This window comes from Scyliorhinus torazame, chromosome 18 (genome assembly GCF_047496885.1).
Source record: "Scyliorhinus torazame isolate Kashiwa2021f chromosome 18, sScyTor2.1, whole genome shotgun sequence".
NCBI lineage: Eukaryota > Metazoa > Chordata > Chondrichthyes > Carcharhiniformes > Scyliorhinidae > Scyliorhinus > Scyliorhinus torazame.
The window spans coordinates 154,289,972-154,305,433 of record NC_092724.1 but is presented as its reverse complement, the minus strand read 5'-3'; the positions used below and the strand labels follow the sequence as shown (position 1 = coordinate 154,305,433).

General features: G+C 42.9%; 2 protein-coding genes across 10 annotated transcripts in view; one reads left to right on the top strand and one right to left on the bottom strand.

Moving 5' to 3' along the window:
- Positions 1–15,462, bottom strand: part of aspscr1 (ASPSCR1 tether for SLC2A4, UBX domain containing) — a 253,177-nt gene that overhangs the window by 14,480 nt on the left and 223,235 nt on the right. For all 4 annotated transcript variants that reach the window (XM_072483642.1, XM_072483643.1, XM_072483644.1 and 1 more), the window contains 2 exons: positions 12,193–12,244; positions 3,833–3,902 (listed from right to left, as the gene is read on the bottom strand). In XM_072483642.1, coding sequence (XP_072339743.1) covers positions 3,833–3,902; positions 12,193–12,244 — 122 coding nt within the window. The remainder of the gene's footprint in view (positions 1–3,832; positions 3,903–12,192; positions 12,245–15,462) is intronic.
- Positions 1–15,462, top strand: part of cenpx (centromere protein X) — a 102,149-nt gene that overhangs the window by 47,574 nt on the left and 39,113 nt on the right. The window lies entirely within an intron of this gene.

The window sequence follows — 15,462 nt, the reverse complement described above, 5'->3', positions numbered from 1 at the left end:
ACCTTGGGTATATCCCGTCAGGCCCAGGGGGCTTATCTATTCTGATGCTTTTCAAAATTTCCAGCACGTCCTCCTTCTTAATATCAACCTGTTTGAGTCTATTAACCTGGTTCACACTGTTCTCATGAGCAACAAGGTCCCTCTCTCTAGTGAATACTGAAGCAAAGTATTCATTTAGGGCCTCCCCCATCTCCTCAGACTCTAGGCACAAGTTCCCTCCACTATCCCTGATCAGCCCTACTCTCACTCTGATCATCCTCTTTTTTCTCACATAAGTGTAGAACGCCTTGGAGTGATCCCTAATCCTTCCCACCAGTGCTTTTTCATGCCTCCTTCTAGCTCTTCTAAGTCCATTTGTGAGTTCCTTCCTGGCTATCTTGTAACCCTCTAGAGCCGTGCCAGATCCTTGCTTCCTCAACCTTACGAAAGCTTCCTTCTTTCTCTTGACTCAAAGCTCCACTTCTCTTGTCATCCAAGGCTCCTTCACCTTACCATTCCTTCCTCGTCTCAGTGGGACAAAACTATCCAGCACTCGCAGCAAGTGCTCCTTAAACAACCCCCACATTACTGTTGTGCATTTCCCCAATAACAACTGTGCCCACTTTATGCTCCTCAGCTCCTGTCTAATAGCAGTATAATTTCCCCTCCCCTAATTAAATACCTTCCCATACAGTCTATTCCTATCCCTCTCCATGACTATGGTAAAGGTCAAGGAGGTGTGGTCATTGTCATCAAAATGCTCTCCCACTGAGACATCTGACACCTGGCCTGGTTCGTTGCCAAGCACCAAATCCAATATGGCCTGCTCCTGGAGTCAGAAATCCTTTCAGTACACATCTGACAAAATTTGCTCCATCCAAAACATTTGCACTAAGGAGGTTCCAGTCAATATTAGGGAAGTTGAAGTCACCCATGAGAACAACTGTTACTTCTGCACCTTTCCAAGATCTGCCGCTCAATCTGTTCCTCTATCTCTCTGCTGCTATTGGGCATTCTATATAAAACTCCCAATAAAGCTCCTTTCTTGTTTCTGACTTCCACCCATACTGACTCAGTAGACAAACCCTCCTAGACTACCTCCTTTTCTGCAGCTGTGACGCACTCCCTAATTAATAGTATGTTGAGGAACAAAAAGTTAAAACTACTAGATAGGCAGCAGATCTAGCTGATGATTACAAGCTGGTCCATAGAACCAAACCTTTTTTCTGCCATCCTTTTAAACATGAGAAGGATAGAAGGTGGGAAGGAGAAAATAAAACAGATAGCCAAGAAAGAAATGGAACAGTTGGGAATGGTCAGAAAATTTCCCCCGAGATCAAAAGGAAGGTGTTGAGGATGGAAGTGACATTTGGAGCCCTAAGTATTTCCATTGTATACAGGCAGATTGTTGGAAATTAAATGGAAGGCCAGTTTACAGGAAGCATCTGAAAAGGAAATGGCTGTTAAAAGTGTAGCAAAGGTGCAGGTGAAACATGCTCCTTCAGAATCAATGGGAAAGGGGAATAGGTCTCAAGATAGTTCAGATGGGACAGTACGGTAGCGCAGGGGTAAGCACTGCTGCCTTACAGCGTCGAGGTCACGAGGTTCGATTCTGGCCTTGGGTTACTGAGTGGAGTTTGCATGTTCTCCCCATGTCTGCATGGGTTTCGCCCCCACAACACAAGGATGAGCAGGTTAGTTGAGTTGGCGATGATCAGTCCGCGTGGTTACGGGGATGGTGCTGGGGAGTGGGCCTACATGGAGTGCTTCTTCGGAGGGCCGGTACAGACCCAATGGGCCGAATGGTCTTTTTCTGCACTGTAGGGTTTCGGTGGAATTGTTATGGTGGGAATTATTCCTAAATTACCTAGTGGAGGAATCGATTTCACCCTCGGTAATGATTTGGCTTGTGGAGACAGTAATGTGATGACAACTATATTGCAATAGGCAGTCATGTGATCTGAACAAAAGTTTGAAAACTACGTGTGGGGAAATAACAAGCAATTAAAGGAAAACTGGATTAACACAGAAAATCATCTTTCGAGTACAAAAGAATTTGTGAATGAAAAAGGAGAACTGATGAGAACATTTGAGAATCAATCAGGGAAAGTGGAAGCAAAAGGCAAAATGCTGGAAAATCTCAGCAGGTCAGTAGGGAGAGAAAACAGCTCACGTTTCGAGTCCAGGTGACCCTTTGCCAAAGCTAAAAGGCATAGAAAGTGGAAAATATTTATATTGTGGGGTGAGGGAATGAAAGATGAGTCATAGCCACAGAAACCAGGGAAAAGAGTGCTATTAGCAAGAGAAACCAAGGAAAGAGTGAGAATAAAAGGTGTGAAAGGCCAGACAGTAGAGAAACTAAAATCAGAGGATAAGCTGTGACAGATGTAGGGGGAGGGAGCAGCAAAGGGGAGAAAAGATAAGGAGGGGGGGAAAAATGGGGGGGATATATATATAATAATAAAGACAAGAAAGAAATAAAAGGTAAAAGACAGTTAAAATGAAATGAAATGTAAACAAAGGGGTCGAGGTGGGATAGAGCTAATCATCTGAAGTTGTTGAATTCGATGTTGAGACCGGAAGGCTGTGGCGTGCCTAACCGGAAGGTGAGATGCGGTCCCTCCAGGGAAAGTGGAACATTTGACTAACGATTTGAACTGTTTAAAGGATAAATTTGAAAAAGACAACTTGGCAATAATTGATCTTCAATTCAAACTTGGTGAACTTCAAGCATCAGAAGTATTTATGAAGTATCGTGGGAAATGCCTCAAACAAGAAAAGGAGGCACTGGTAAATCAGAATAATTGGTTGAATGCAGAATTAGAAAACAAAACCATCAAACTGTAAGAACTTGGTTACAAGAAGAACAATGATGTTTGGAAACTTCGAAGCAAAATGGAGGAAATGAAGGTGGTGGATGGTAAGGAGTGTCTCAATTCAAAAGTCAACCCTGTGAATAAAAACCCATGGTTCAATCGTGATCAAGTTAAGCAAAGAACTGATCCAAGCAATATTATTGATGTGTCAAAGTCAGAAATGGGCAACAAGAAAACTGAAGTTGCAAAATTGGGAAGTATTATATACCACCATCATGTTATACAATTCCTCATCTTTCACTGATACCATGGATATCTGAATTGACTACTTCACACCTTTTATTCAACAAGATGAAGAGTGACAAAAATGAACTATTCACTCATGTTTAAACCTGCTATTTCTATAATGTTCTTTTTAAAAATAAATTTAGAATATCCAATTCATTTTTTCCAATTAAGGGGCAATTTAGCATGGCCAATACACCTACCCTGCACAACTTTGGATAATGTTCTTAATCTACTGAGAGCAGTTAACAATTAATCAGCATTTGCTTCACAATCTGCACAATGCACAGCTACTTATTGAGTGGAAAACAGCAACATCCATTACACGGTACTCAATAAATGGGTGATAATAGTGCACGAGATGCAACCCACTACATAGAAAGTGTGAGGGAGAGAGATAAAGTGCAAGGGAAAGGAGAAAGATTAAGCATTAGGAAGAGACAGAAAGGAGTTAGAAAAAGTTATAAGAAAATGCCTGCAAGTGCACATTTAGCTCAATATGATTCGTCTCTGGTTCAACCCTTCATCCAATCATTCAAGGGAATAGCAAGTTAGCAACTAAGTTAACTGCTAGCAAATGACTTGTGATATGAAATATTTTGTGCTTGTGTATCTACTTAGCGAAGTAGATAACAAGATAGACCATTCACAGTATCTTATTTTCTAAATTACAATAATGTAAATATTTCCACAATTGCCCATGGGTTAAGTACAGATCTAGGTCCAAATCTGGGTGCACTGTTGGTACAAACCTGGTTACAGTGAGGTCTGCCTGGGAGACAGAGGTTGGGCACATCAAGAACTCTTCACATAAGTAGCAATCTAAGTAACAAATATTAAAACATTAACCAACATAATACTTTAACAAAATGGTATTAGATTGGAACTAAATGCAGTTTATGTAAATGGGGTAATTATCAAACAGGTACATTTATTATACATTTATTTATTAGTATTTTAAAATGTAGGGAAATGCAGCATCGAATTTGTACATTGTAAGGACGATCAAACAGCAATGTGTTAATGACCCGATAATCAATGCTTGAGGTTTTGGTCAAGGGTTAAATATTTCCCAGGCCACCAGAAGCCTTCCCTTGCTCCTAACACCACAGAATCTTGCACTATCACAGCGTGAGAAGAGAGAAATTCAGTTTAATATCTCATCCAGAACATGGCATCTCCAACAGTGTAAGTGCAGAACTGCCAGGCCAGAGCTGTGCATGTCACTATAAGGACCTTATAATTGCAGGCATGGGCCGAGATCACAATTAATGCAAGTGATTTGGCACAGAAATTGAAAATTGCCGGGCAGTGGATGGGGGATTCAAAAATCACTGTTAAATAAATGCAAAATGTTTGCTTATAATTCTGATTCCGTGCAATACCTGATTCAAAGTCCCAGAGGAATTAATTGTCAGACTGACTGAGTTTACCAGGCAGAAGAATTGAAATTTGTCGGGTTTGAATTTTATTGGCCAGCCATCCATTCGGGAATTGTCTTTATTACGAGTAGAACACTTTACATCAAAAAGTCTCCCAGACTGTGCAAAACAGGGTATCATAGAATTCCTACAGTGCAGGAGGCCATTCGACCCATTGAGTCTGCATCTTACCTCGGCCCACTCCCCCCACCCTCCCCATAACTCCGTGTACTGATCACGGCCAATCCATCTAACCTGCACATCTTTGGACTGTGGGAGGAAATCCAGGCAGATACGGGGAGAACGTGTAAACTCCACACAGTCACCCAAGACTGGAATTGAACCCGGGTTCCTGGCACTGTAAGGCAACAGTGCTAACCACTGTGCCACCGTGCTGAAACAGTTCAGAACAAGCGGGAACAGAGTTAGAAAATGTTAGTTTGCACGATGGAGTGATTCTTCATGTTAGTGTTGTGCTGGTGAAATCCTAAGATTCCCACAATTTATAGTTTCTGTGACAAGTCAATTGCTTCAATTATGACTGCAAATTCCTAAATTATAAAAGGTACAGATATCAACCAGCTGATATAGTAAAATGCAGAGCTGAAATATGGCATTTCAAATAGCAAATCGATGGGCATAGTTGTACGTGCAAAGATCCTTGGAGCCAGCTAGACAGTTGTGTTAACAAATGCTTGGAGACAGACAAAAGTGCTTCCTCTTAACTGGGAATGGCAGCTGAATGAGGAGAGGAAACAACTAACTATACCCCTCCTATTTTCTAACCTCTCCTGGATTTGGCACAACAGGTGCTGGTAGCCTTATGGTGTCACCTGGCCATTCTTTATCGGAGTTCCCAGCGATGGCAATCTCCAATGGTGAGCAGTGTCACAGTTGAGCTTGATCGTCTACATAGCCGGCAACGGTAAGTTGCAAGGATAAGGATTCCAGTCTTGGTTATTTGACCAAAAAATGTCAAGGTGAGTTTTAAGCAGGAAACGGTGCCTCACAATCATGCCAACTTCGACATTTTAAATGATCAAGACTCGGAGTCCCGTTCTTCTGAAGTCTGCACTTTGCACGCTTCCAACCACAACCCATTGGATTGACTTTTATACTTGCGGAGGTCGAGGTGAAACACATTGCCTGAAGTTCAGTGTTTTGGCGACGATCATCCAACTGTGCTCAGGCGAGGACGCAGGTATGTTGTCTGCTGGCTTGTCTGGCACATTGTAGGTCACTGGATTGGTGGAAAAAAAATCAACCACCAAAACAAATGGTCTTTTTTTTTGGAGTGTGTTGGTAGGTAGGTTAGTGAGCACACCATGGATAAAAATGGCACTCCAGTGTCAAAAGCTTTTTATTTCATACATTAGATATCTGGAAAGAAATCTCAGTTTTGTTCTCCATGTCTGTGACCAATTTATTCTTGGGGTCAAAATAACATTTTTACTTGCAGTAAATACAGCATCACATCAGGTTCATTGTGGTTCTATTCTTTCACGTTAGCTATGTGAAAAACCAGGAACTTGGAGTGAAAGTCTGTATTATACAGAAGAGATCCGGGGAAATATGTATCAGTAAAACATCTTGTCGCTTGACTGACTTTATCCATTTTCGTACCCAGTGCAGTTAAAGTACATTATTTTACACAATAAGCTGGACAGTGCAACACGCAAATTGCCACACACGTTGCTACGGTTCGAATGACACTTTAATGTCACTTGTTATTATCTGCAAAAGAAAATCCAGCATTTTGTGAAGTAAATGAGCTAGGCTATCAGCTCTGGTTCTCCATAAACTATTAGATGTTTGTGGAGATAACACAACTAATTTGCGTCATCTCCTGTCAGCCTTGCCAAAGCTGACAAAGTCCCTTCTTGCCTTCACTCTCCCGATTGAACACAATGACAATCATGAAATTGCTGCAATTACAATGTCAATAAAAATTATTCCAGTTGCAGCCACTTAGGGCTAGTATTTAATGCCATAGGAGACCTTGTTAATTATGTGATGACGTTTCACTGATGTTATGTGCCGACATGACACTCAAAATTGGAAGCCTATAAAGAAAAAAAAAGGAAGCTGGGGGATAGAGTCATAGAATTTAGTGCAGAAGGAGGCCATTCAGCCCATCGAGTCTGCACCGGCCCTTGGAAAGAGCACCCTACTTAAGCCCACGTCTCCACCCTATCCCCATAACCCAACCTAACCTTTTTGGACACTAAGGGCAATTTAGCATGGCCAATCCACCTAACCTGCACATCTTTGGACTGTGGGAGGAAACCAGAGCACCCGGAGGAAACCCACGCCCGATCTCACTCCAGTAGGTACTGAATTGTTCCCAGAGGGTTTTTATTAGAAATCGGTCTTGGGTATCTTTTTCTTCCAGTTATTCCAATCATTCTCCTGTTACTGGCCGACGGTAATCGTTTTCGGGAGGCAAAGCTGTTTACATGCTCAGAATTGAAAATTGAGAGATTTCTTTCAGAAAGTAACATTTTGGATTCTGCTTATTTGTCCATCTCTGCCCATCCTTAACTGTCCATGAGAAGGTGGTGGTGAGCTGCCTTCTTGAACCGCTGTGGTGTCGGTACTGGTGCTGTTAGGGAGGAAGTTCCAGGTTTTTGACACAGCGACAGTGAAGGAATGGCAATATAGTTCCACGTCAGGGTGGTGTGTGGCTTGGTGGGAATATTCTCATGCCTTTGCTGCCTTTGTCCTTCTACGTAGTGGAGGTCGGGAGTATGGAAGGTGCTAGTGAGGAGCCATGGTGAGCAGCTGCAATGCATCCCATAGATGACACACACTGCTGCCACTGTGGGAGAGTGAATGCTTTAGGGTTGATACAGATACCGATCAAGTGGACTACTTAGTCTTGGAAGATATTGAGCTGCTCGAGTGTTGTCGGGCTGCTCTCATTTAAAAAAAATTTTTTTTTTAGTGTACCCAATTCATTTTTTCTAATTAAGGGGCAATTTAGCGTGGCCAATCAACCTACCCTGCACATCTTTATGTTGTGGGGGCGAAACCCACGCAGACACGGGGAGAATGTGCAAACTCCACACGGACAGTGACCCAGAGCCGGGATCGAACCTGGGACCTCGGCGCCGTGAGGCAGTAATGCTAACCACTGCGCTGCCCTCGGAGCTGCCCTCATAACCAGGCCGCCACCAAAGTAGCAACGTGGGCACCACGGTAGCACAGTGGTTAGAACTGTGGCCTCACAGCACCAGGGATCTGGGTTCGATTCCCGGTTTGGGGTCACTGTCTGTGCGGAGTCTGCACATTCACCCTGTGTCTGTGTGGGTTTCCTCCGGGTGCTCCGGTTTCCTCCCACACGTCCCGTTAGGTGAATTGGACATTCTGAATTCCCCCTCTGTGTACCCGAACGGAATGTGGTGACTAGGGGCTTTTCACAGTAACTTCATTGCAGTGCTAATGTAAGCCTACTTGTGACCAGCGGCATTGCTAGGCACCTGGTCGCAGAATGCGCGAGAACCAAGGCCGCCAGAATCGACAAAGAACACGTCGTCCTGGGCAGACGATAAGATGCTTGCCCAAAACTGCTCACAATACTCCAAATGGGGTCTGACCAGAGTCTTATACAGACTCGGAAGTACATCCCTTCTCTTGTATTCTAGCCCTCTCAACATGAATGCTAACATTGCATTTGCCTTCCTAACTGCTGACTGAGTGGAAGTACCTGATCATGAATACCCACAGGGATCTGTAGGAGTATACTCGGCTCTCCTTCGGGGTCTCATCCCCATGTGCAATACTCCAAAGGGTAATTAATGGAAGGCATCCTCCAGGGACTGCTCAAAGTGGCGGTATACCAGGTGCTCATTTTGGGGGCCACCGAGAAAGAACACTTGAGCAACTTGGAAGAAGTCCTCAGGCAGTTCTCCCAAGTGGGCATCCGCCTGAAGAGAGGCGATTGCATGTTTCAGGCGAAGGCGGTCATGTACCTGGGATATCGCGTGGACAAGGACGCCTTACAACCAGTAGAAGAAAAGGCCTAGGCCATAAAGGGAGGCCAACATCAGAAACTTCGACCAAACAGAGGTCATTTTTGGGGCTTGTGAACTATTATGGGAAAATTATTTTGAACTTAGCCACTCTGTTGGCACCCTACACGCACTGAAGAACCAAAGATGGACTCAGGGAGTGACACAAGTGGAAGTGTTTGCAAGGGTAAAGAGGCAGCTACTATATTCCCAGCTGTTGACAGATTACGACCCTTCAAGGTTCCTCATCTTTACAGGTGACGCCTCCCCATACGACATTGGAGCAGTGCTGTCCCATTGATGGGGATGGTAGCATGGAATGCCCAATAGCACATGAATCTATGACCCTGGCTAATGCAGAACATTGTTACGCCCACGTAGAGAAAGAAGGGTTGGCTGTGATATATGCGGTGAAGAAACTAAATCAATACGTCACCGACTCCACTTCTTTATCATCTCTGATCATAAGTCCTTGCTGGGCCTCTTCAATGAGGACAAGGGGATTCCTCCCCAAGCCTCAATCCGGATCCAGCGCTGGGTGTTGTTATTAGTGGCTTAAGAGTACATGTTGAGCATTGCCTAGGTATATATAGCTGATGTCCTCAGTTGACTCCGCTGCCTATGAGCCTCCCTTCTCCACCAGTAACTGACGAGGTTGTGGCAATGTTGAACTTCATGGACACTCTGCCAGTGATGGCCGCACAGATCCGCACATGGACTCAGGGGAATCCTACATTGGCAAAACTATGCCACATGATCGTGCATGGCAAGTTGGGAAGCCTGTCGGCGGCGCTACAGCCCCACATTACGAAGGAGCAGGAGCTTAGTGTGGAGGATGGTATTCTCTTTGGCGAGCTCGCACAATCATCACGTGGCCGGATAGAGACACGATTCTACAGGACCTACGTAGTGGAGACACTGGGCCCTCAAAGATGAAGATGCTGGTAAGGAGCTGTGGTGGTGGTGGCCTGGAATTGATGGTGACGTTGAGAGCATGGTAAAACTGAGCAGGGCATGCCAGGAACTTCAGAAGCTTCCTCTGTTGACCACGTTCCATCCCTGGGAACAGCCAGGGCGACCCTGGGAGCGACTGCATGCTGACTTCGCCCGGCCATTCATGGCGTCAATGCTTCTGGTCCTTGTAGACGCTCACTCCAAGTGGCTGTGCACTGGATGCCCACCGCCACTTTGAGGACAACCGTGGAGAAATTATGACAATCATTTAGCTCCCACGGGATACCTGGAGGTACTGGTCACAGGCGACGGGACCCCATTCACTAATGAGGAGTTCCAATCATTTGTGTCCCCCAACGGGTAAGGCACATCTGGTCTGCTCCGTAACAACTGTCCTCGAATGGTTTGGCGAAGCGGCGGTGCAGACATTCAAACAGGCATCAGGAAACAGAACGTGGGCTCCCTTGATACAAAGGTGGCAAGGCTTCTATTCCATTATCATACCATGTCTCACGTCACAACAGGATTGGACTGGCGGAGCTATTAATGGGCCAATGCCTCTGAACCCACCTGAACTAAGAACAAAGGAAAGTCCCTCCCTCTGGAAAGTGGCCTCCTGTTGCTAAGCACCGCCTTGCCACTATTTAATTTTCACACCGGAACCCTCTCTAAGCACAATAGAACCACAGTTTGAACTGAACAAATACCCACATAAAGAAACACCTTTGTCCAGCATGAATCTAATTATAGGTTTTACCCTTCCAGGAACAGAAATGATAAATAAAACCCACTTAAAACTATACCTTATTTCCAAGGTTTACCAATACAAATCCCTTAATTTTTGTAACACTTGTATAATTTCTTGGTCTGCTATAGACCAAATGAGAAAGACTGATTGTCATGATTAGTAAACACCTCAACTTTCATTGCATCTTGTGATCTATTACTCTCTTAAATTTGACCTAATTTGCCTTATCTTCTTCTCTATGGATTTCTTTCTCTATCCCTTTCTTTTGATTGTTTGAGATAAGGCACATCCTTCATTAGGTCCAAGATGCAACATCCACATTGCTGCATTACGATTCTATTGATTGTCTAGTAAGTTGTAGGCCACACATGATTAGATGTCAGTGGTGCGCTGTTGTTCACCGCCAAGACCATCACAGGAGATCATTCAGCCTTTCTGAAGGAGCAGTTCACCTAGTGCCCATCCCTTTTTCCATAGTGCTGTAAATATTTCTGTCTCAGGTAATGATCCCATTCTCTTTTGAAAGCCTCAATTGACCCTGCCTCCACCACTCTCTGCCAGTGCATTTCAATTCCTAACTACTTGCTGTGTGTTAAAGTTTTTCCTGGTGTCACCATTGCTTCTTTTGCCAATTACTTTGCAGTCTTGCCCATGTGATTCTCGATCCTTGAAATGGGAATATTTTCTCCTTATCTACTCAAATCTCAACCTTCTTTTCTCCAAGGTGAACAGCCCCAACTTATCCAATCCTTCTACGCAACTGAAGTTCCTCAATCCCGTGAAGCTTTTCTGAATCCTCTCTTGTGCCTCATCACAGCAGTAATTTCTGCCCATTCCACAGCATGTTACATTCATCAGCCACTTCAATCTAAGTAGATGACAGGCAAAACCAGCACAAAATGCAAGTTTGCAACAACTTTTCTGAAACTTACTCTGACTGTACCCGACACCAGCTTCCTTATTAGATATAAACATTGGGATTTATTAGTTTTCTACTCCATTGCCCCTATCCCTTGATTTTCTAACCCCCGGGGACTGTCTTAATACTTCATGGTTGATATTTTACTCAGACATTTTAGGGACAAAAGACAGCCAATGCTCAATATATTTTTTAATGCTCAAAAATGTCACCATGCAATGGGAAGCGTTTTGTTGCCATTCTGAAAACTGAAATTTTAAGGATAAATCTGCAATAGGAAAGCTCCATAAAATGTCTAATTTAACTTAACTATGCATATGGCAAAGAAACCTTTTGGTTTATAGACTTATAACATTATCAGTTAGAAGGGACATCACAAGACACAGGTAGCAATGCATTTTTAACCATAGGCCCTACGTGATACAACTCAGGCAAAAGTCTATAATGCATCAGCAGTTGCATTTTACCTATGTGATACCAGGGTGAGTAGCAGTTTCCCAGATATGTGCAGCTAGTTGTAACCTGAAAGTAAACATGCTGGGAGTTGCTAAGCTGGGAAGACTTTTGAACTGGATCTACTTGGAAGCTGACTTTAGTGAATGTTCCAAGCTTATATGCAGGTTGCCGTTCACTGCGGGGGACCTGGTAGTTCCTGTAATAGCCCTGCATGTTACAAATGCTTTGCTGCAGAATGCTGCTAAAGTGATGTTAAGAGAGCTGTGGACTAAGCATAGTTTCATTATATCGAGCTTGAACATTCATACTGAATTTGGCAGGTCAATCAACTGTGAACCTGCCTGAATATAATGGTCTTTCTTCACCCATTGCTGCAAATTCAAGATGAAAATCAAGTTGTGAGGGTAGAGGGAACAGATAGAAACACAGAAAACACGTGGCCTTCCACATAAATTTTTGACTGACTCCAAAAAAGGTAACAGGTGGAACAACTGGGGCCAAACCCAGGGGAACTTATCCACGGAGGGGCAGCAAAGACTTATAAAGCAACATCTCTGATATGCTAAATGGAGCAAATAAAAATAACTAGGATTATGTTACTCACCCATTCTGACTTCGGAACCGAAGTGGACAAGCGCTGCAGGAAACAAGTTTGCCTGAAGCAAAAAGAACAAAGAATAGCGATGAATCTCTACAGATGGCTGTCATTATGCCCTCACTGAAGTTAGCTGAAACTCCACAACTCGATGCATCAGGCCATGAAGCAGCAGAATAAAATACTGAACAGACTTTCTCTTTCATGACCAGAACCTGCCAGTATCACTCTCAGATCACTGTTAACACTGCCCACTGTCATATAACAAAGCGAAAATTGAACGTGGAAAAAAAATATGTAGCCCAGAGTGAAAAGCATTCAAATTGTATATAACTCTGGAAAGCAATAGAAACTTGCATCTAAAGAACATCTCTTCAGGGTGTCTTAAAAGTGCTTGGCAGCTCGGGGGCGCAGTGGTTAGCGTTGCTGCCTCACGGCGCCGAGGTCCCAGGTTTGATCTGGAGATTCCAGGCCGGTCCTGGAGAGACTCGGTTTGCTGTCTCATTTAAGAGACAACACCTCCCACAAGGCAGCACTCCCTCGATATTGTCAACCTGGATTATGTGCCCAAAACCCTTGGGGGGGGGGGGGGGAATCACAAGCAGAATTCAAGGATAAAGGCCAACCTGCAAAAAGTCTTCACATTCAACATAGTGGAACTACGCAAGCATGGAACTGAATTCACAACCAATACCATCAAAAAGATCAACTGGTCATTCACCTCCTAGCCCCTTGAGAGATGTTACTGCGACAAAGCATCAGCCAGGTTTGCTTATTAAATTCAGTGCTGTTCTGTTTCTCCTGTAGAACTCACTGAGGTACATATGGATGTGAGAAGTAATTACATAAATGCAAGTATTATTCAGGCACTTCCAAACAAATACCATTTACACGAGCTAACCTAATGATTTAGATTTACAACCTCTTACTTTAAGAATGATATAACCAGAAGACTCTTAGCAAACATTATTAAATGCTGTGTTGGCTGCTCACATCTGGCCTGTGTACCCAATGTGTAGCATCCAGACATATGGATTTGCTGCAATGCTTTGCATTTACCTATTAAACTCAACATAAGGTATCACTAGAATGAATGCCTATTTGCTGGTTACTCGCCACTTTATTCAGCTCGAACTACTGATTGATATGCTTGGAGTGGAGGAAAGAGAAGCGCAATACATCGCTATTAATAAATCATGAACCACTGCAGTTTGTTGGACAGGGGAGGGGAGGGGATCGGGGCAGTGGTACAGTATGTCATCAATTAAAGATGTAAATGAATTCCTGAAAACCGCGACTTTAAGTGAATTGTAGGTTCCCATAGAGTGTTTAAGCCAGAGTAAGATTTCTTCGGACACTTCTCACTTTGTAAAATCAATGTACCGGTTACAAAACTGTACCGTACATGTGCATTCCTTGCAAAATAAATCACTAAATATAAAAATACTGTATAATTAGGGACTTAAGGACCTTTTTCAGCAGAATAAAAATAAAACATTAGTTGACATGCTGTACATTCCTAACTGACTACATTAACAAATTAAATAACCTATAAAGTAAAATAAATTTACAAATATAAAAGAAATGCAGTATACTGTAAATATAATTAAATGTAAAAGCAATTGCAATACAGTCACTTGGTTTTGGATTGCCCAGCCTCCATCTAGTGGCAGACATTGGCCGGTGCAGGTAGCTGCTGAACTCCCAGCACGTCAGTGGTAAGCTCAGCACAGGGATAGGAGTGAGGAGAGGAGCAGCTGAAGACGTCCTCAGTGGTTGAAAAGTAAAATCAAGCGTGGGAATGGGAGCTGGGGGAAAGAGGCTCTTCAGTACAGAGGGTGGGAGGTCATTTGTCCATGCAGGCCCCAGAATAGGAAGTTGGTGGAAAAGGACATTAAAGTGGACCTCACAACGCTAAAAAGATATACTGTCACCATTTTATTAACAACGTTAAAGCGGAACAACGTTAAGTGAGTTAACGTCAGGTGGGGAGTTACTGCAATCAAAACATGAATCTTGAGGATTCTCAGAGAAGCAGTTGGGTCCTGGTTATTAATGTCCTGATTAGTTGTAACCAAGGATGTCCTGGAAAGATGTGTTACTTTACAGCCTCTCTCACCTTCGCAGTTCAAATTATTTTGTTAAAATCATCAGGGGGTAAAAATTCTGTAGTGTTAACTCTTGTTACAGGTTATGTCAAACACATGACATTCTTACAGGCAACATTCCACAGTATCCTTGCTACTGAATCATAGACAAATTATTCATTCGTGTCAGGGTGCTGGACATCAACTTCCTCCTTAAATATAACAAATCAGCTAACTTCCTTTTGCCTTGCATGTTTAGGTTATTACATGTTGGTTAGCATTATCTGAAGCTTTGGAATCTGCAGCATAAGAATGTAAGCATTAATGAATGGAGGTTGGGGGTGCTGGAAGGTTGGTTATTGTTAGGGAAAAAGAGAGGCTGTGTTTCTTCGCTTGTTTCTTCAATGAGCCAGATGTCACGATTAATTCTAAATTACACACTATCCTACTATTACATTTTTAATAAACACTTATCTTACAGAGCCTGATTTGGGATCTGGCAATTGTCCAATTTCTCCTGCACTGCAACTTAAAATATAGCAATAAAACTCCCTAAGAAACAGAACAATTTGGCAATGTTTGAAATATATTTTTACAAATTATAAGCAACACTCAATGTCCCTAGATAAATGCTACAAACCAACAGGTAGCAATCAGAACCTCTCATTAAAGGATATTTCCTGTCAATTAGTTCCCACGCATTTGTTTTCTGCCCATTTGGCTCACTAAAGCAGTACAGCATGAGGCACTAAAAACACTATAATTCTGGCACATCAGCTGCTGTCCCAATCAATAATACTGCATTGTTTAGAGTCAGCAGACAGATGCAACTTGGCATTGCTCCTGTCACACTAAATTTTGAGATTCGCAAAGACATGAACTTTGTACAAAAGTATGCTTTATTCGGGTTTTATTTCAATTCCTCCTGAATTTCTTTTTTGTAAAATGAGTTTTTAAAAATAGATCAACATACAAAGTTTGCTTTACATCGTCTCTTCCCCCTCATGTCACTGCCGATGGCCAATCATTCCTTACACACAACCATAATTTTTTTTTTTTTTAAACGGCAAAGTGACTATTAGAAATTCAACCAGGAAAAATTATGATAGTATGTTTTACAGTCCCCATAGAGACAAATATTTTTTTTAAAAGACATTTGAATTCCCAGTCACCAACGTAAAGGATCAGGCAA